General features: G+C 36.9%; 1 protein-coding gene across 3 annotated transcripts in view; it reads right to left on the reverse strand.

Annotated features, from left to right (window-relative positions):
• ESRRG (estrogen related receptor gamma) overlaps positions 1-15,543 on the reverse strand; it is a 263,696-nt gene that overhangs the window by 181,859 nt on the left and 66,294 nt on the right. For all 3 annotated transcript variants that reach the window (XM_053712498.1, XM_053712499.1, XM_053712497.1), the window contains one exon: positions 6,108-6,523. In XM_053712498.1, coding sequence (XP_053568473.1) covers positions 6,108-6,523 — 416 coding nt within the window. The remainder of the gene's footprint in view (positions 1-6,107; positions 6,524-15,543) is intronic.

The following is a 15,543-nucleotide window of genomic DNA, read 5'->3' on the forward strand; positions in this document are numbered from 1 at the left end:
CTGTAAAATAAATCCTAATATAGCTACAATATAAATTATAATTATATTATAGCTATTTTAGGATTTATATTTATTTTACAGGTAACTTTGTATTTATTTTAACCAGGTACAATAGCTATTAAATAGTTAAGAACTATTTAATAGCTACCTAGTTAAAATAATTACAAAATTATCTGTAAAATAAATCCTAACCTAAGTTACAATTTAACCTAACACTACACTATCAATAAATTAATTAAATAAAATACCTACAATTACCTACAATTAAACCTAACACTACACTATCAATAAATTAATTAAATACAATACCTACAAATAACTACAATGAAATAAACTAACTAAAGTACAAAAAATAAAAAAGAACTAAGTTACAAAAAATAAAAAAATATTTACAAACATAAGAAAAATATTACAACAATTTTAAACTAATTACACCTACTCTAAGCCCCCTAATAAAATAACAAAGCCCCCCAAAATAAAAAAATGCCCTACCCTATTCTAAATTACTAAAGTTCAGCTCTTTTGCCTGTAAAAAAAACATACAATACCCCCCCCCAACATTACAACCCACCACCCACATACCCCTAATCTAACCCAAACCCCCCTTAAATAAACCTAACACTAAGCCCCTGAAGATCTTCCTACCTTATCTTCACCATACCAGGTTCACTGATCGATCCAGAAGAGCTCCTCCGATGTCCTGATCCAAGCCCAAGCGTGGGGCTGAAGAGGTCCATGATCCGGCTGAAGTCTTCATCCAAGCGGGAGCTGAAGAGGTCCATGATCCGGATGAAGTCTTCTATCAACGGCATCTTCAATCTTCTTTCTTCGGGAGCCATCATCTTCCATCCGACGAGGAACATCCTCTTCTCCCGACGCCTACTAGCCGAATGACGGTTCCTTTAAATGACGTCATCCAAGATGGCGTCCCTCGAACTCCGATTGGCTGATAGGATTCTATCAGCCAATCGGAATTAAGGTAGGAATATTCTGATTGGCTGATGGAATCAGCCAATCAGAATCAAGTTCAATCCGATTGGCTGATCCGATCAGCCAATCAGATTGAGCTCGCATTCTATTGGCTGATCGGAACAGCTAATAGAATGCGAGCTCAATCTAATTGGCTGATTGAATTCCATCAGCCAATCAGACTATTCCTACCTTAATTCCGATTGGCTGATAGAATCCTATCAGCCAATCGGAATTCGAGGGACGCCATCTTGGATGACGTCATTTAAAGGAGCCGTCATTCGGCTAGTAGGCGCCGGGAGAAGAGGATGTTCCGCGTTGGATGGAAGATGATGGCTCCCGAAGAAAGAAGATTAAAGATGCCGTTGATAGAAGACTTCATCCGGATCATGGACCTCTTCAGCTCCCACTTGGATGAAGACTTCAGCCGGATCATGGACCTCTTCAGCTCCCGCTTGGATGATGACTTCAGCCGGATCATGGACCTCTTCAGCCCCCCGCTTGGGCTTGGATCAGGACATCGGAGGAGCTCTTCTGGATCGATCGGTGAACCTGGTATGGTGAATATAAGGTAGGAAGATCTTCAGGGGCTTAGTGTTAGGTTTATTTAAGGGGGGTTTGGGTTAATTAGGGGTATGTGGGTGGTGGGTTGTAATGTTGGGGGGGGGGGTATTGTATGTTTTTTTTTTACAGGCAAAAGAGCTGAACTTCTTGGGGCATGCCCCGCAAAGGGTCCTGTTCAGGGCTGGTAAGGTAAAAGAGCTTTGAACTTTTGTAATTTAGAATAGGGTAGGGCATTTTTTTATTTTTGGGGGCTTTGTTATTTTATTAGGGGGCTTAGAGTAGGTGTAATTAGTTTAAAATTGTTGTAATATATTTCTAATGTTTGTAAATATTTTTTTATTTTTTGTAACTTAGTTCTTTTTTATTTTTTGTACTTTAGTTAGTTTATTTCATTGTATTTATTTGTAGGAATTGTATTTAATTTATTTATTGATAGTGTAGTGTTAGGTTTAATTGTAGATAATTATAGGTATTTTATTTAATTAATTTATTGATAGTGTAGTGTTAGGTTTAATTGTAACTTAGGTTAGGATTTATTTTACAGGTAAATTTTTAATTATTTTAACTATTTTAGCTATTAAATAGTTCTTAACTATTTAATAGCTATTGTACCTGGTTAAAATAATTACAAAGTTACCTGTAAAATAAATATTAATCCTAAAATAGCTATAATATAATTATAATTTATATTGTAGCTATATTAGGATTTATTTTACAGGTAAGTATTTAGCTTTAAATAGGAATAATTTATTTAATAAGAGTTAATTAATTTTGTTAGATTAAAATTATATTTAACTTAGGGGGGTGTTAGTGTTAGGGTTAGACTTAGCTTTAGGGGTTAATACATTTATTAGAATAGCGGTGAGCTCCAGTCGGCAGATTAGGGGTTAATAATTGAAGTTAGGTGTCGGCGATGTTAGGGAGGGCAGATTAGGGGTTAATACTATTTATTATAGGGTTAGTGAGGCGGATTAGGGGTTAATAACTTTATTATAGTAGCGCTCAGGTCCGGTCGGCAGATTAGGGGTTAATAAGTGTAGGCAGGTGGAGGCGACGTCGTGGGGGGCAGATTAGGGTTAATAAATATAATATAGGGGTCGGCGGTGTTAGGGGCAGCAGATTAGGGGTACATAGGGATAATGTAAGTAGCAGCGGTTTACGGAGCGGCAGATTAGGGGTTAAAAATAATATACAGGGGTCAGCGATAGCGGGGGCGGCAGAATAGGGGTTAATAAGTGTAAGGTTAGGGGTGTTTAGACTCGGGGTACATGTTAGGGTGTTAGGTGCAGACGTAGGAAGTGTTTCCCCATAGCAAACAATGGGGCTGCGTTAGGAGCTGAACGCGGCTTTTTTGCAGGTGTTAGGTTTTTTTTCAGCTCAAACAGCCCCATTGTTTCCTATGGGGGAATCGTGCACAAGCACGTTTTTGAGGCTGGCCGCGTCCGTAAGCAACTCTGGTATCGAGAGTTGAAGTTGCGTTAAATATGCAATACGCTCCTTTTTTGGAGCCTAACGCAGCCATTCTGTGGACTCTCAATACCAGAGTTATTTTAAAGGTGCGGCCAGAAAAAAGCCAGCGTTAGCTACGCGGTCGTTACCGACAAAACTCTAAATCTAGCCGTAGGTTATTTGCTGCTCCTGAGCTTTCCTATATAAATGCAAAGTTTAACAAGAGAAGGAAATAATAGGAGTAATAGGAGTAAATTGGAGAAGTTGTTTACAATTGTATGTTCTGTCTAAATCACGAATGTCTAATTATGACTTTAAGTGAAACTAAAAGGAAGATTTGCGTAAAATGCCCTTTTAGTCCATTTAAAGGGACATTAAACCATCAGAAGTTGTAATAGAAAATGTTTAATTACGTGCAGTAAAAAACTCCCACACAGCCTTGTTTGTCTGTTCCCTTTTATTTCTGTCTGTAAGTGGCCTCAGCACAAGAGATAGATAAGGGGAAATATAGGTTCTAACATGGTAGCGTCAATTACTTTATAAAAACTAAACATTTGCACTTGTATCTTCAATATTTTAACTAATCTAATAAAAAAAATACATCTATATACTATTCTCAGGCTAATATATCAATATATCAAGAATTTATTTACAGTTTAATATCCCTTTAAATCACAAATATATTATGCTTCATAGCTTACTGTAGAAGATTGATATTAATAAATAGACAACCTAATTTAACAGTTTAAAGGGCATATTTTATGTGCAAGTTGCTTTGTTCTTCCTTCCTAAATATTTAGTTATTCAATAATCAGCATTAGTAAAACTGTCACTTTGTATATTTTCCATCCTTTGTGAAATATGTTTTGCTATTGTTCTGTTAATGAGAACAGTGCAATTAGCAGTTTGCATGGAAATGTCAAAGACACTGTATGTAGACGCCTATTCAGTACTCTCAGCGTTGCAAAAAAATGTGTTTATCTCATGTATCAAGCATAGGTAAATAAGCATGATCCTAATACTGAATGCAGAAAAGAATAGAATATGTACTGTATATGAGCTAGAGACTGATAATGTATGTTCAACAACTAAATAAAATAAATGGGAATATATATATATATATTCAATATTAAATTATTTTCCTACACAAATCAATAAAGGGACATTAGATTTGTACCATATATATAATAAGCATTTTCAAAATAAATGTTTTAAAATAATTTGCCACTATTATTTTGTTAGTGTATGTTGTTAACAAGGTTTTGCAAATCTAGAGCAGTTCAGAGATGCACCTCTTGAGGAAACGTGTTTCTGGGGTCCAATCAGGGAAAGATGAATATGAGATTGAGCTCTGATCGAACCAATCACTGTGTATGTTGTTGCAGTGTTAGAAAGCTTCACTGTACAAATTGGATGCTCCAGTCTATCTGGAGGGAGTGAAACTAAAACAAAATACATGGTCTAAATAGTTAGATCATGCAATTCTTTCACTATTGGCCCTAGCTTATTATGTGTTTAACCTGCTCAAAGGGGTTAAAGGGACATTAAACACTTTGAGATGGTAATATAAAATGATAAATCGTATATATATATATATATATATATATATATATATATATATATATATAAACTCTGCAATATACTTTCATTATTTAGTTTGTCCCCTTTCCCTGTAATTCTATTCTGAAATTGTGATATTTTCAGTTCCAACTAGAAATGGAAGTGTAGAACACTGTTATATTCCCCACAGCCATTGGCTGCACACTCTAGTGACCTATTTATAACTACCTCTAATTGGCCACAGCAGAGAAGGTAACCTAAGTTACAATTTGGCAGTTCCCGTTGTTTTATAGACAATAAAACTTTACACTTATTTTTTCAATATTTAAACAGCTAATGAAACTTTAAAAATACATCTACGTGTTATTCTCAGACTAATCTTTTCTTTGAATGTGTCATTCTATCCAGCATTTATTTAGTGTTTAATGTCCTTTTAAACATAGAAAAGTGACACTTCTGAGCACAGACTGTGATTGAAAGATACCGCTCTCGAATGTCTGACAACTGGCCATCTGTATTCTGCTCAGAAACAGCAATGCTTGTGACTCCTGGGCAGGAATTTACATATGTGTTAAACCTTTTTGTGGGGGTAAAAGCAGAATAAGCTAGGGTCAACAATACAAAAATTAAATTAGATGTTGAAGGACCTACTCTAATGGCAGCTATAAGATAGCTTTAGATTCTGGTCTGGTTGTTGCCCTCAAGGACCAGAGATTGACCATGCTCCTGGGATTATAAAACTACTATTTTAACCAGATTCTTCTTCTTGTCAATTATATAGCGCTTTTCTCCAGGGTTACAAACTTTCCTCTGTGCTCTAATCTTGAGCTCGTTAGTTATGGTCTATAAAAAAATTCCTGTTGACATGAAATCTTTGTAAGGGCAACCACAGCCTTCGCTGTCACTAGACAACACGACACACAGTTTACACCACATTTTACCCCAGATAACATATAAAATGTTATCACAATAACTGCATTAACTTCCATTTAGAAGTGTACATGTTTGCTATAGATTGTGCTGTGGCCAAGAAATGAGAAAGTAAATGTAACCCGCAAGCCATGGTAAATCTGGTCATGTGAGGTGCAAATTATGTTATTCCCATTTATTAAAATGACCATATCGTTTTGTAAATACTGTAATCAGACCATGTTATAGTGCCTAATTCTACTTAGTTTAAATGTTGCATACAGTTATAAAATAATCTTTTGAATTTTATTTGATCATATAAATTGTAGAATAATTTGTTCAGCTTTTTACAAGACTTTAATCTTATGTTAATAGGAAAATAATATGGACCTGTAATTGATCAAAGTTACAAAAACTACCTTGTACTCACCTACGCTGTAGTTGTACTTACATGTGAGTCGAAATATTATAGTATTATATGTTTCAGTAATAACAAACGGCAGCGATGCATTATTGTGCTTCTTTTCAGTGAGGAGTTGTGAAATAAAAATAATAATGAAATGGATACTTTGAAGCCACGGTGCCTTTCACAAGAAAAATTAAATACTTCCATAGCTATAAAATTTAAGTTTCTAAACATATAAACAAACACCAACCTTGAATTGTCCTTTTGAAAAAAGCCTTACAGGCCTCACATGACGCTACACCGTAATGGTACCCTGATGCTATGTCGCCACACACCAAGCACAGTCTTTTGGGCATTGCATTTAGCATGTATTCACACTTTGTTTGTGAATCTTCAGCGATTGTGCTGGAACAGTCATCATATCTTTTCCTGACAGGCCCATTGCCACCAAGACCCGTAGCTGAAGGGTACAGTGGTGGAGAGTCCAGTCCATTCTGGTGACCGTTCATGGTGGAACTGTAGCTCCCACTAGCGTCAGAAGAGCCACCAGGGCTGTGGTGGTTGATACTGTCCGTCAAGGAAGCGGGGCTTGAGGGTTCCGTCTTGATATATGACGAGCAGCTGGAATCAATATGTCGGTCCTTGCTTGACATTCTGCAGAGAAGCCTACATGAAAATGAGGAAACAGGAGAAAAAAACAGAAAAAAGTTTATTCAAAATAAAGATGTCTGGCCTTTACAATTACATGTGTCACTATTTCTTGCACATCAAGCATTATATCATAAAGCTTCATACATTTAGCTATGTTAAAAAGACATTACACCAAAAATATTTTATCGCACTGTTAAAAAGATGTTTTACATGAAAAAATATTTAGTTAAAGCTATATAAATTAATTAGAAACTATCAGGAAATGACCAAGTCATTCCTTAGGACTATTAAAGGGCCATAATACCCAAATGTTTAAACACTTGAAAGTGATGCAGTATAGCTGTAAAAAGCTGACTAGAAAATATCACCTGAGCATCTCTATGTAAAAAAGTAAGATATTTTACCTCAAAAGTTCCTCAGTAGCCATATCCCATTGTAAAGGATTTCTAAGCAGCATTTTAGTATGTCTGTCCTGGGACAGCTGAAAGGATGAGCCTCGTGAACTCTCATATTATTTCACCAATCAGGTAAAGGAAGCTTACTATGAAATCTCATGAGAGTTAAGTCAAATCTCATGAGATCACAGTAAGAGTTCATGACCTCAGCACTGCTGATGCTGATTGGCTGCTGTTCATTTCTTCGTTTTTTTATTTTTTTTTACCTGCAGCTGGGAGCAGCTGAGTATAACTTTTTACACAGAACTTACTCTGCTGAGCTGAGGAGATTGTGAGGTAAAATATCTTCCTTTTTTACATAGAGATTCTCAGGTGATATTTTCCTGTCAGCTTTTAACAGTTATACTGCATCAGTTTCAAGTGATTTAGCATATGAGTATTATGTCCCTTTAAGCAAAATTAGCCTGTGTATTAGTGGATTGTGACTTCACCAGCATGGAAAACAAGATGTAGTTTTAAACAGGGTAGATCCTATTTAAACATGTTTAGTCGCTCAACATTTTTCTATAGCTATAGTGAAATACTCTTCTATTCATTACTTTTAATCAGTACACAACCTGTTAATTTGCCATTTACACTTGCAATAGCTAATGGGCATATTAGGTCTTTATACCTAAACAGAATTTTTTTTAGTTCTGCCATTAAAAATAAGCAACATTGCTTTAAAATCTCTAGCACTTTGAGAGGACGTGAAAAATAAAACACAATTTTATATTATTAATTAAGTATATATATTAATATTAGTATTAAAGGGACAGTCAACCTAAAAAAATGTCCTAAATATATGTAAATGGTTATTAAAGCTAAATACATCAAGCAGTATCCCAAACTGGAAAGTTAAGAAATTTGTAAGTAAATCAACAAACTATTTCATCCTCGGCCGTTTAGAGATGGCCGCCTGAGCCCTCCTACCCCTACGTCATCCTGATGTATTCAGTCTCCCAAAATTGAATCTAGTCGAATTTGTGCAGTCCCACGATTTGCATATGCGCAATGCGCCGATTATGCTCAAGGAGAGCTTTTTGTGGGACCGCGCAAATTCAACTAGATTTAATTTAGGGAGACTGAATACATCAGGATGACGTAGGGGTAGGAGGGCTCAGACGGCCATCTCTAAACGGCCGAGGATGAAATAGTTACTTGATTTACTTACACATTTCTTAACGTTCCACCTTGGGATACTGTTTGATGTATTTAGCTTCAATAACCTTTTACATTTATTTAGGATTTTTTTTTAGGTTGGCTGTCCCTTTAAAGGGACACTGAACCCAATTTTTTTCTTTCATGATTCAGATAGAGCATGCAATTTTAAGCAACTTTCTAATTTACTCCTATTATCAATTTTTCTTCGTTCTCTTGCTATCTTTATTTGAAATAAAAGCCATCTAAGCTTTTTTGGGTTAAGAACTCTGGACAGCACTTTTTGATTGGTGGATGGATTTTTTCCACCAATCAGCAAGGACAACCCAGGTTGTTCACCAAAATGGGCCAGCATCTAAACTTAGATTCTTGCATTTCAAATAAAGATACCAAGAGAATAAAGAAAATTTGAAAATAGGAGTAAATTAGAAAGTTGCTTAAAAATTCATGCTCTATCTGAATCACAAAAGAAAATTTTTGGGTACAGTGTCCCTTTAAGTAAGTCAAGAACTAGCTCAGTAAAAGAACATAAACGGAATGAGATACAGTCTTGTCTGAATGATTTTTTAATCTTTAGATGAAAACTTATGGGTCCATATAGATTTCTGCAAAAAGGACAAGGAAATAGTAAATCAAATTTAGTATTACAGTCAACGTGAAATAAACAAGATTCATACAGGAATTTATTTCAATATATTTCAAAGAAAGGTGAAGAACTCTAATAGAATTACTAAAGTATTTTTGCCAGGATCTGAAGACGTTTGTTGAACATGTGAACAAGGGTGATGCCAAATTTGTTTGTTTTTTGTTAAGGGGGGGGGGGGGGACAATGGTGGCTAAATATGAAGGGTTACAGACATAGTGAGGGTATCTAATCTTCCATTATATATTTCTACTTTTATTTTTGTTTATTTATTTTTAAAATCCTACCACTCACACAAAAAACACCACTAATTATTGGTCCTGTACATAATAGAAATTTCCAAAATGTGAGAAAAAGCTGAACAGTAGCCAAAGAAAAATTGCAAAATAACTTATTGACTTCATATTTCACTTATAGAAAAGTATTTCAAGATTGGTGAGGTTTTGAAACAACTGTTAGACTTTAAAATATGCGCAAAATGATTTGCTATTTCAGGAGTAAACAGATTAATTTTTTTTTTTTAAATAGATACTATCTACAAATATAGCTTTGGGATTTGTCCTTATTAGCCAGTCAGCAATCAGGATGAGCTACTTTTACTGCTGCTTGGTCTATAATGTATCAATACATTAGCCAAGATATAAGAATTAAACAAAACCTTAAGATTAAACAACGAGAGCATTTATTATACTGTTTATTTGGTGACAAGTTGCCCCATTGGCAGGGGATAAGCACATGGGTTCAATGAAAGCATATGTATGTATCCACATCAGCCGTGGCGAGAGATCACATAGAGTGTACCACTTTGCCTGTGTGTTTACCACCCTAGCTAGGGTTAATTAAACACAAAGAATGAGGGGGGAATTGGTCGTTATAGTAAACAACCCTACACAACGAGCAATTGGAAGGTAAAACCCCTGCCCAAAGTTGACGCTCCAAGTGAGATCAATTTGGCAGTGTCCTGCAAATAGGAACCCTTAGGACTGCTTAAGAAGTAAATACTTGACTTTACAAGCTAGCTGTCTGTGCTCATGACCATTAACGAGCAGTGTAATTAACACAAACTCGTATCTCCTAGCACTCAGGGCTCAAGCCAACATTTGAAGGAAAGCGTCTCTGTGCTGACTTACTGCAGCTCTGTGAATTCTTTTTAATTTAGGGCACTTACAAAACCACTTATTACCTTATAATTACTGGACTGCTCTCACATACATTATGATCTTAGGCCATAGTTAGGAGTTATTAGGGTACTAAAATGTGTTCTTTTTTTCTACTCTCATTCTCTCTCCCTCTCTAATACAGAATTTTATGCAGCTATGATTAAAACATTCTCTCATTCGTCGCATCCCATCTTGTGCCAGACAGAGTTGATTCTTTCTCAAGGCTGATAAATTCTCTCCTTTAGTCCTAGCAACAGTAAAAGTGGCTTTTACATCCAATTAGAGAATCCTTGTATGTACTAAAACGTCATCTATTTGTCCCTTTGTCCCTGCTTTTATATGACTTAAAGGACCATAATAGATGGGAGGCCATATTTCTTGGTATTCTTTGTTGAAATGCATAACTAGGGAGGTTCAGGAGCAGCAATGCATTATTGGGAGTTAGCTGGTGATTGGTGGCTCTGCACTTATATCTCTTGTCATTGGCTTACCAGATTTATTCAGCTAGGTCCCGGTAATGCATTGCTGCTCTGTAACTGTTTTTAACTATGTGTTTAATTGCTTTGCAAGAGTTAAACATATAGATATATGCAGACAACAGTGCAATATTAAAGCACTCTAACAGATTATTTTCTTTTTACACTTTTATGTCCCTAAGGGATATGAAGCCAAATTTTCTTTTGTGATTCAGACTTAGCATTCAATTTTAAAAAGTTACCAATTTACTTCTATCATTAAATTTGCTTTGATGAAGAGATACCTAAGTAGGGCAGGGAAGCGGCGCCATTAGTGCTCTTGCAAATTGATAAAATTCTTGCAAAATTGCTGCTATATAGTGCTTCAGGCAAGTGCATGCGGCTGAGCTTATGGCCCTGCTTTTCAACAAAAGATATCCAGAGCACAAGGACAATTTGATAACAAACGTAAATTAGAAAGTTGTTTAAATCTGCATGCTCTGTCTGAATCATGAAAACTTGTGGGTTTCATCATATCCCTTTAAATGGTGGTTTATTACAAATGATCGTCCTACACACATAGACACGTTTTCATGTTATTTGCCTTTATTTCTGTAATTATTGTTTATTATCTGCAGTGACTCACTACACCCTCACTCTACAGTTACTCCAGTAAAATCCAACCTTGGTGAGAACATGTTTGAACTCAGCTTATATGTGAATAAAAAACAGCTTTATTTAGAACATACGCTTTATGGATGTTCTAAATAAAGGGCCCTATTGCAAGTGGAGCGCAAATTAAAAAAATTTTTGCTCACGGTAAACACTGCTCAAAGTTAACTTTTAATGTGGACAGGTTAGTGTGCATATTACAAGTTGAGAGTAAACTGAGCGCGAGCGAAATTCGATTTGCACTAACTTCAGGACTTCGGATATTGCCATTGTGATTATTTCTTCTCCCCATAGACTATAATGGAGCCTCTCAGAACAACAACAAAAACTAACACTTATCACGTGCTAACTCGATACCATGTTAGACCTACAGCGCTAAATCCGAAGGTAGTTGTGAATATTTTACATTCCGATGTTCTTCTAACCCTACATTGTAAAGAATCTAACCAAAGTACTTCTAAATTGCATTTTAACTACACCTAGTCTTAAGAGTAGGGTACATACAACCACTGGTGTATACAGTGACAGGCTGGTATACATACAACCACTGGTGTATACAGTGATAGGCTAGCATACATACAACCACTGGTGTATTCAGTGATAGGTTGGCATACATACAACCACTGGTGTATTCAGTGATAGGTTGGCATACATACAACAACTGGAGTATACAGTGATAGGCTGGCATACATACAACAACTGGAGTATACAGTGATAGGCTGGCATACATACAACAACTGGAGTATACAGTGATAGGCTGGCATACATACAACTAGAGTATACAGTGATAGGCTGGCATACATACAACCACTGGTGTGTATACAGTGATAGGCTGGCATACATACAACCACTAGTGTATACAGTGATAGGCTGGCATACATACAACCACTGGTGTATACAGTGATAGGCTGGCATACATACAACCACTGGTGTATACAGTGATAGGCTGGCATACATACAACCACTGGTGTATTCAGTGATAGGCTGGCATACATACAATCACTGGTGTATACAGTGATAGGTTGGCATACATACAACAACTGGTGTATACAGTGATAGGCTGACATACATACAACCACTGGTGTGTATACAGTGATAGGCTGGCATACATACAACCACTGGTGTATACAGTGATAGGCTGGCATACATACGACCACTGGTGTATACAGTGATAGTCTGGCATACATACAACCACTGGTGTATACAGTGATAGGCTGACATACATACAACCACTGGTGTATACAGTGATAGTCTGGCATACATACAACCACTGGTGTATACAGTGATATACTGGCATACATACAACCACTGGTATATTCAGTGATAGGCTGGCATACATACAACCACTGGTGTATACAGTGATAGACTGGCATACATACAACCACTAGTGTATACATTGATAGGCTGGCATACATACAACCACTGGTGTATACAGTGATAGGCTGGCATACATACAACCACTGGTGTGTACAGTGATAGGCAGGCATACATACAACCACTGGTGTATACAGTGATAGGCTGGCATACATACAACCACTGGTGTATACAGTGATAGGCTGGCATACATACAACCACTAGTGTATACAGTGATAGGCTGGCATACATACAATCACTGGTGTATACAGTGATAGGCTGGCATACATACAACCACTGGTGTATACAGTGATAGGCTGGCATACATACAACCACTGGTGTATACAGTGATAGGCTGGCATACATACAACTGGAGTATACAGTGATAGGCTGGCATACATACAACAACTGGAGTATACAGTGATAGGCTGGCATACATACAACTAGAGTATACAGTGATAGGCTGGCATACATACAACTAGAGTATACAGTGATAGGCTGGCATACATACAACCACTAGTGTATACAGTGATAGGCTGGCATACATACAACCACTGGTGTATACAGTGATAGGCTGGCATACATACAACCACTGGTGTATACAGTGATAGGCTGGCATACAGTGATAGGCTGGCATACATACAACCACTGGTGTATTCAGTGATAGGCTGGCATACATACAACCACTGGTGTGTACAGTGATAGGCAGGCATACATACAACCACTGGTGTATACAGTGATAGGCTGGCATACATACAACCACTGGTGTATACAGTGATAGGCTGGCATAAATACAACCACTAGTGTATACAGTGATAGGCTGGCATACATACAATCACTGGTGTATACAGTGATAGGCTGGCATACATACAACCACTGGTGTATACAGTGATAGGCTGGCATACATACAACCACTGGTGTATACAGTGATAGGCTGGCATACATACAACCACTAGTGTATACAGTGATAGGCTGGCATACATACAACCACTAGTGTATACAGTGATAGGCTGGCATACATACAACCACTAGTGTATATAGTGATAGGCTGGCATACATACAACCACTGGTGTGTATACAGTGATAGGCTGGCATACATACAACCACTGGTGTGTATACAGTGATAGGCTGGCATACACACAACCACTGGTGTATACAGTGATAGGCGGCATACATACAACCACTGGTGTATACAGTGATAGGCTGGCATACATACAACCACTAGTGTATACAGTGATAGGCTGGCATACATACAACCACTGGTGTGTATACAGTGATAGGCTGGCATACATACAACCACTGGTGTATACAGTGATAGGCTGGCATACACACAACCACTGGTGTATACAGTGATATGCTGGCATACATACAACCACTAGTGTATACAGTGATAGGCTGGCATACATACAACCACTGGTGTGTATACAGTGATAGGCTGGCATACATACAACCACTGGTGTATACAGTGATAGGCTGGCATACATACAACCACTGGTGTATACAGTGATAGGCTGGCATACATACAACCACTGGTGTATACAGTGATAGGCTGGCATACACACAACCACTGGTGTATACAGTGATAGGCTGGCATACATACAACCACTAGTGTATACAGTGATAGGCTGGCATACATACAACCACTAGTGTATACAGTGATAGGCTGGCATACATACAACCACTGGTGTATACAGTGATAGGCTGGCATACATACAACCACTAGTGTATACAGTGATAGGCTGGCATACATACAACCACTGGTGTATACAGTGATAGGCTGGCATACATACAACCACTGGTGTATACAGTGATAGGCTGGCATACACACAACCACTGGTGTATACAGTGATAGGCTGGCATACATACAACCACTAGTGTATACAGTGATAGGCTGGCATACATACAACCACTAGTGTATACAGTGATAGGCTGGCATACATACAACCACTGGTGTATACAGTGATAGGCTGGCATACATACAACCACTAGTGTATACAGTGATAGGCTGGCATACATACAAATATATATAATTTTTTTGTGCAAGTTAAACTGGTGAAATAAAATGGTGAAGACAAGACAGTGGAAGGTAGACATACATATTGATGTTGCTATTTTGTTTCTGATATACAGCAACTGTTCTAATGTAAATAGACAAATTGACAACAGAAAAAAAAGATACAATGATTTTAAAAGAAAATGGTACAGAACAATATAAAATGTCACCATGTATATTTTCCATACACTGTACAACTACTGCAGGCTTCCCCAACTAATAGCCAATGTTTACTTTAACGATCATATCCTACGGTGCTTTAACCATCTGTCAGATGGCAGAACATTTGTACAAAGCTATGTAGATTAAAATCCTTAACTCTATTGATATCCACAGTATGAACTATCATTTTGCCCTGATTTTGTTAATTCTGCCTTCCAGATGAAGCTGTCTGAACATCAGCTGCAGGATAGCCATTGTTTTGCTATGTACTATTTGAAGACTTGGTGAGAGGTACGGCCCGCTAATTACTACCGATTTCATTACACTAAAGACTTTACACATAATTCCATTATACTCAGCGACCATCAGAGTCTAATTCACATTCCTCTCCGCTAAAAAACTCAGCAGTTTTATTATTCAAGGACAGAAATATTCACAATTATCTATAAATTCAACTGTCAGACAGTGGATTTTATCCTGGCCCCTATTTCAATCTAAAATTGGAGGCACTAAAATTCACATTAACTCAAGCAAGAATACAAAAAATGTAGCTTTATTTCAAAAGGAATTTTTTTTTTGTAAGAAAGAAGCCATTCTCAAGATGATGACTTTATCTGTGTTTAAAAAAAAAAAGGTCAATTCAGCTTTGTGCTGCTAATGCAGAAATTCAAAGTCTACTTAACTGTTGAAACTGTGAGTTTAGTAAAGAATCTCAAAGAGGCAAAGTATATTTTTTTCTCTTGTGTTTAATCATAGTGGTAGTTTATTTAAAACGATGGATAATAATAAGCAAATTATATATGTATAGCAGACAGGACAAGATTTATAGTTCCAGCATTTCAGATTAGTTACCTATGATGTTACCAAGTACAGACACAGTTTCCAGTCCCCAAACATATACAGTATATGTGTAACAACAGCCCATAGTTTCTGTACTCCCCA

The sequence above is a fragment of the Bombina bombina genome, chromosome 4 (genome assembly GCF_027579735.1).
Source record: "Bombina bombina isolate aBomBom1 chromosome 4, aBomBom1.pri, whole genome shotgun sequence".
Lineage (NCBI taxonomy): Eukaryota > Metazoa > Chordata > Amphibia > Anura > Bombinatoridae > Bombina > Bombina bombina.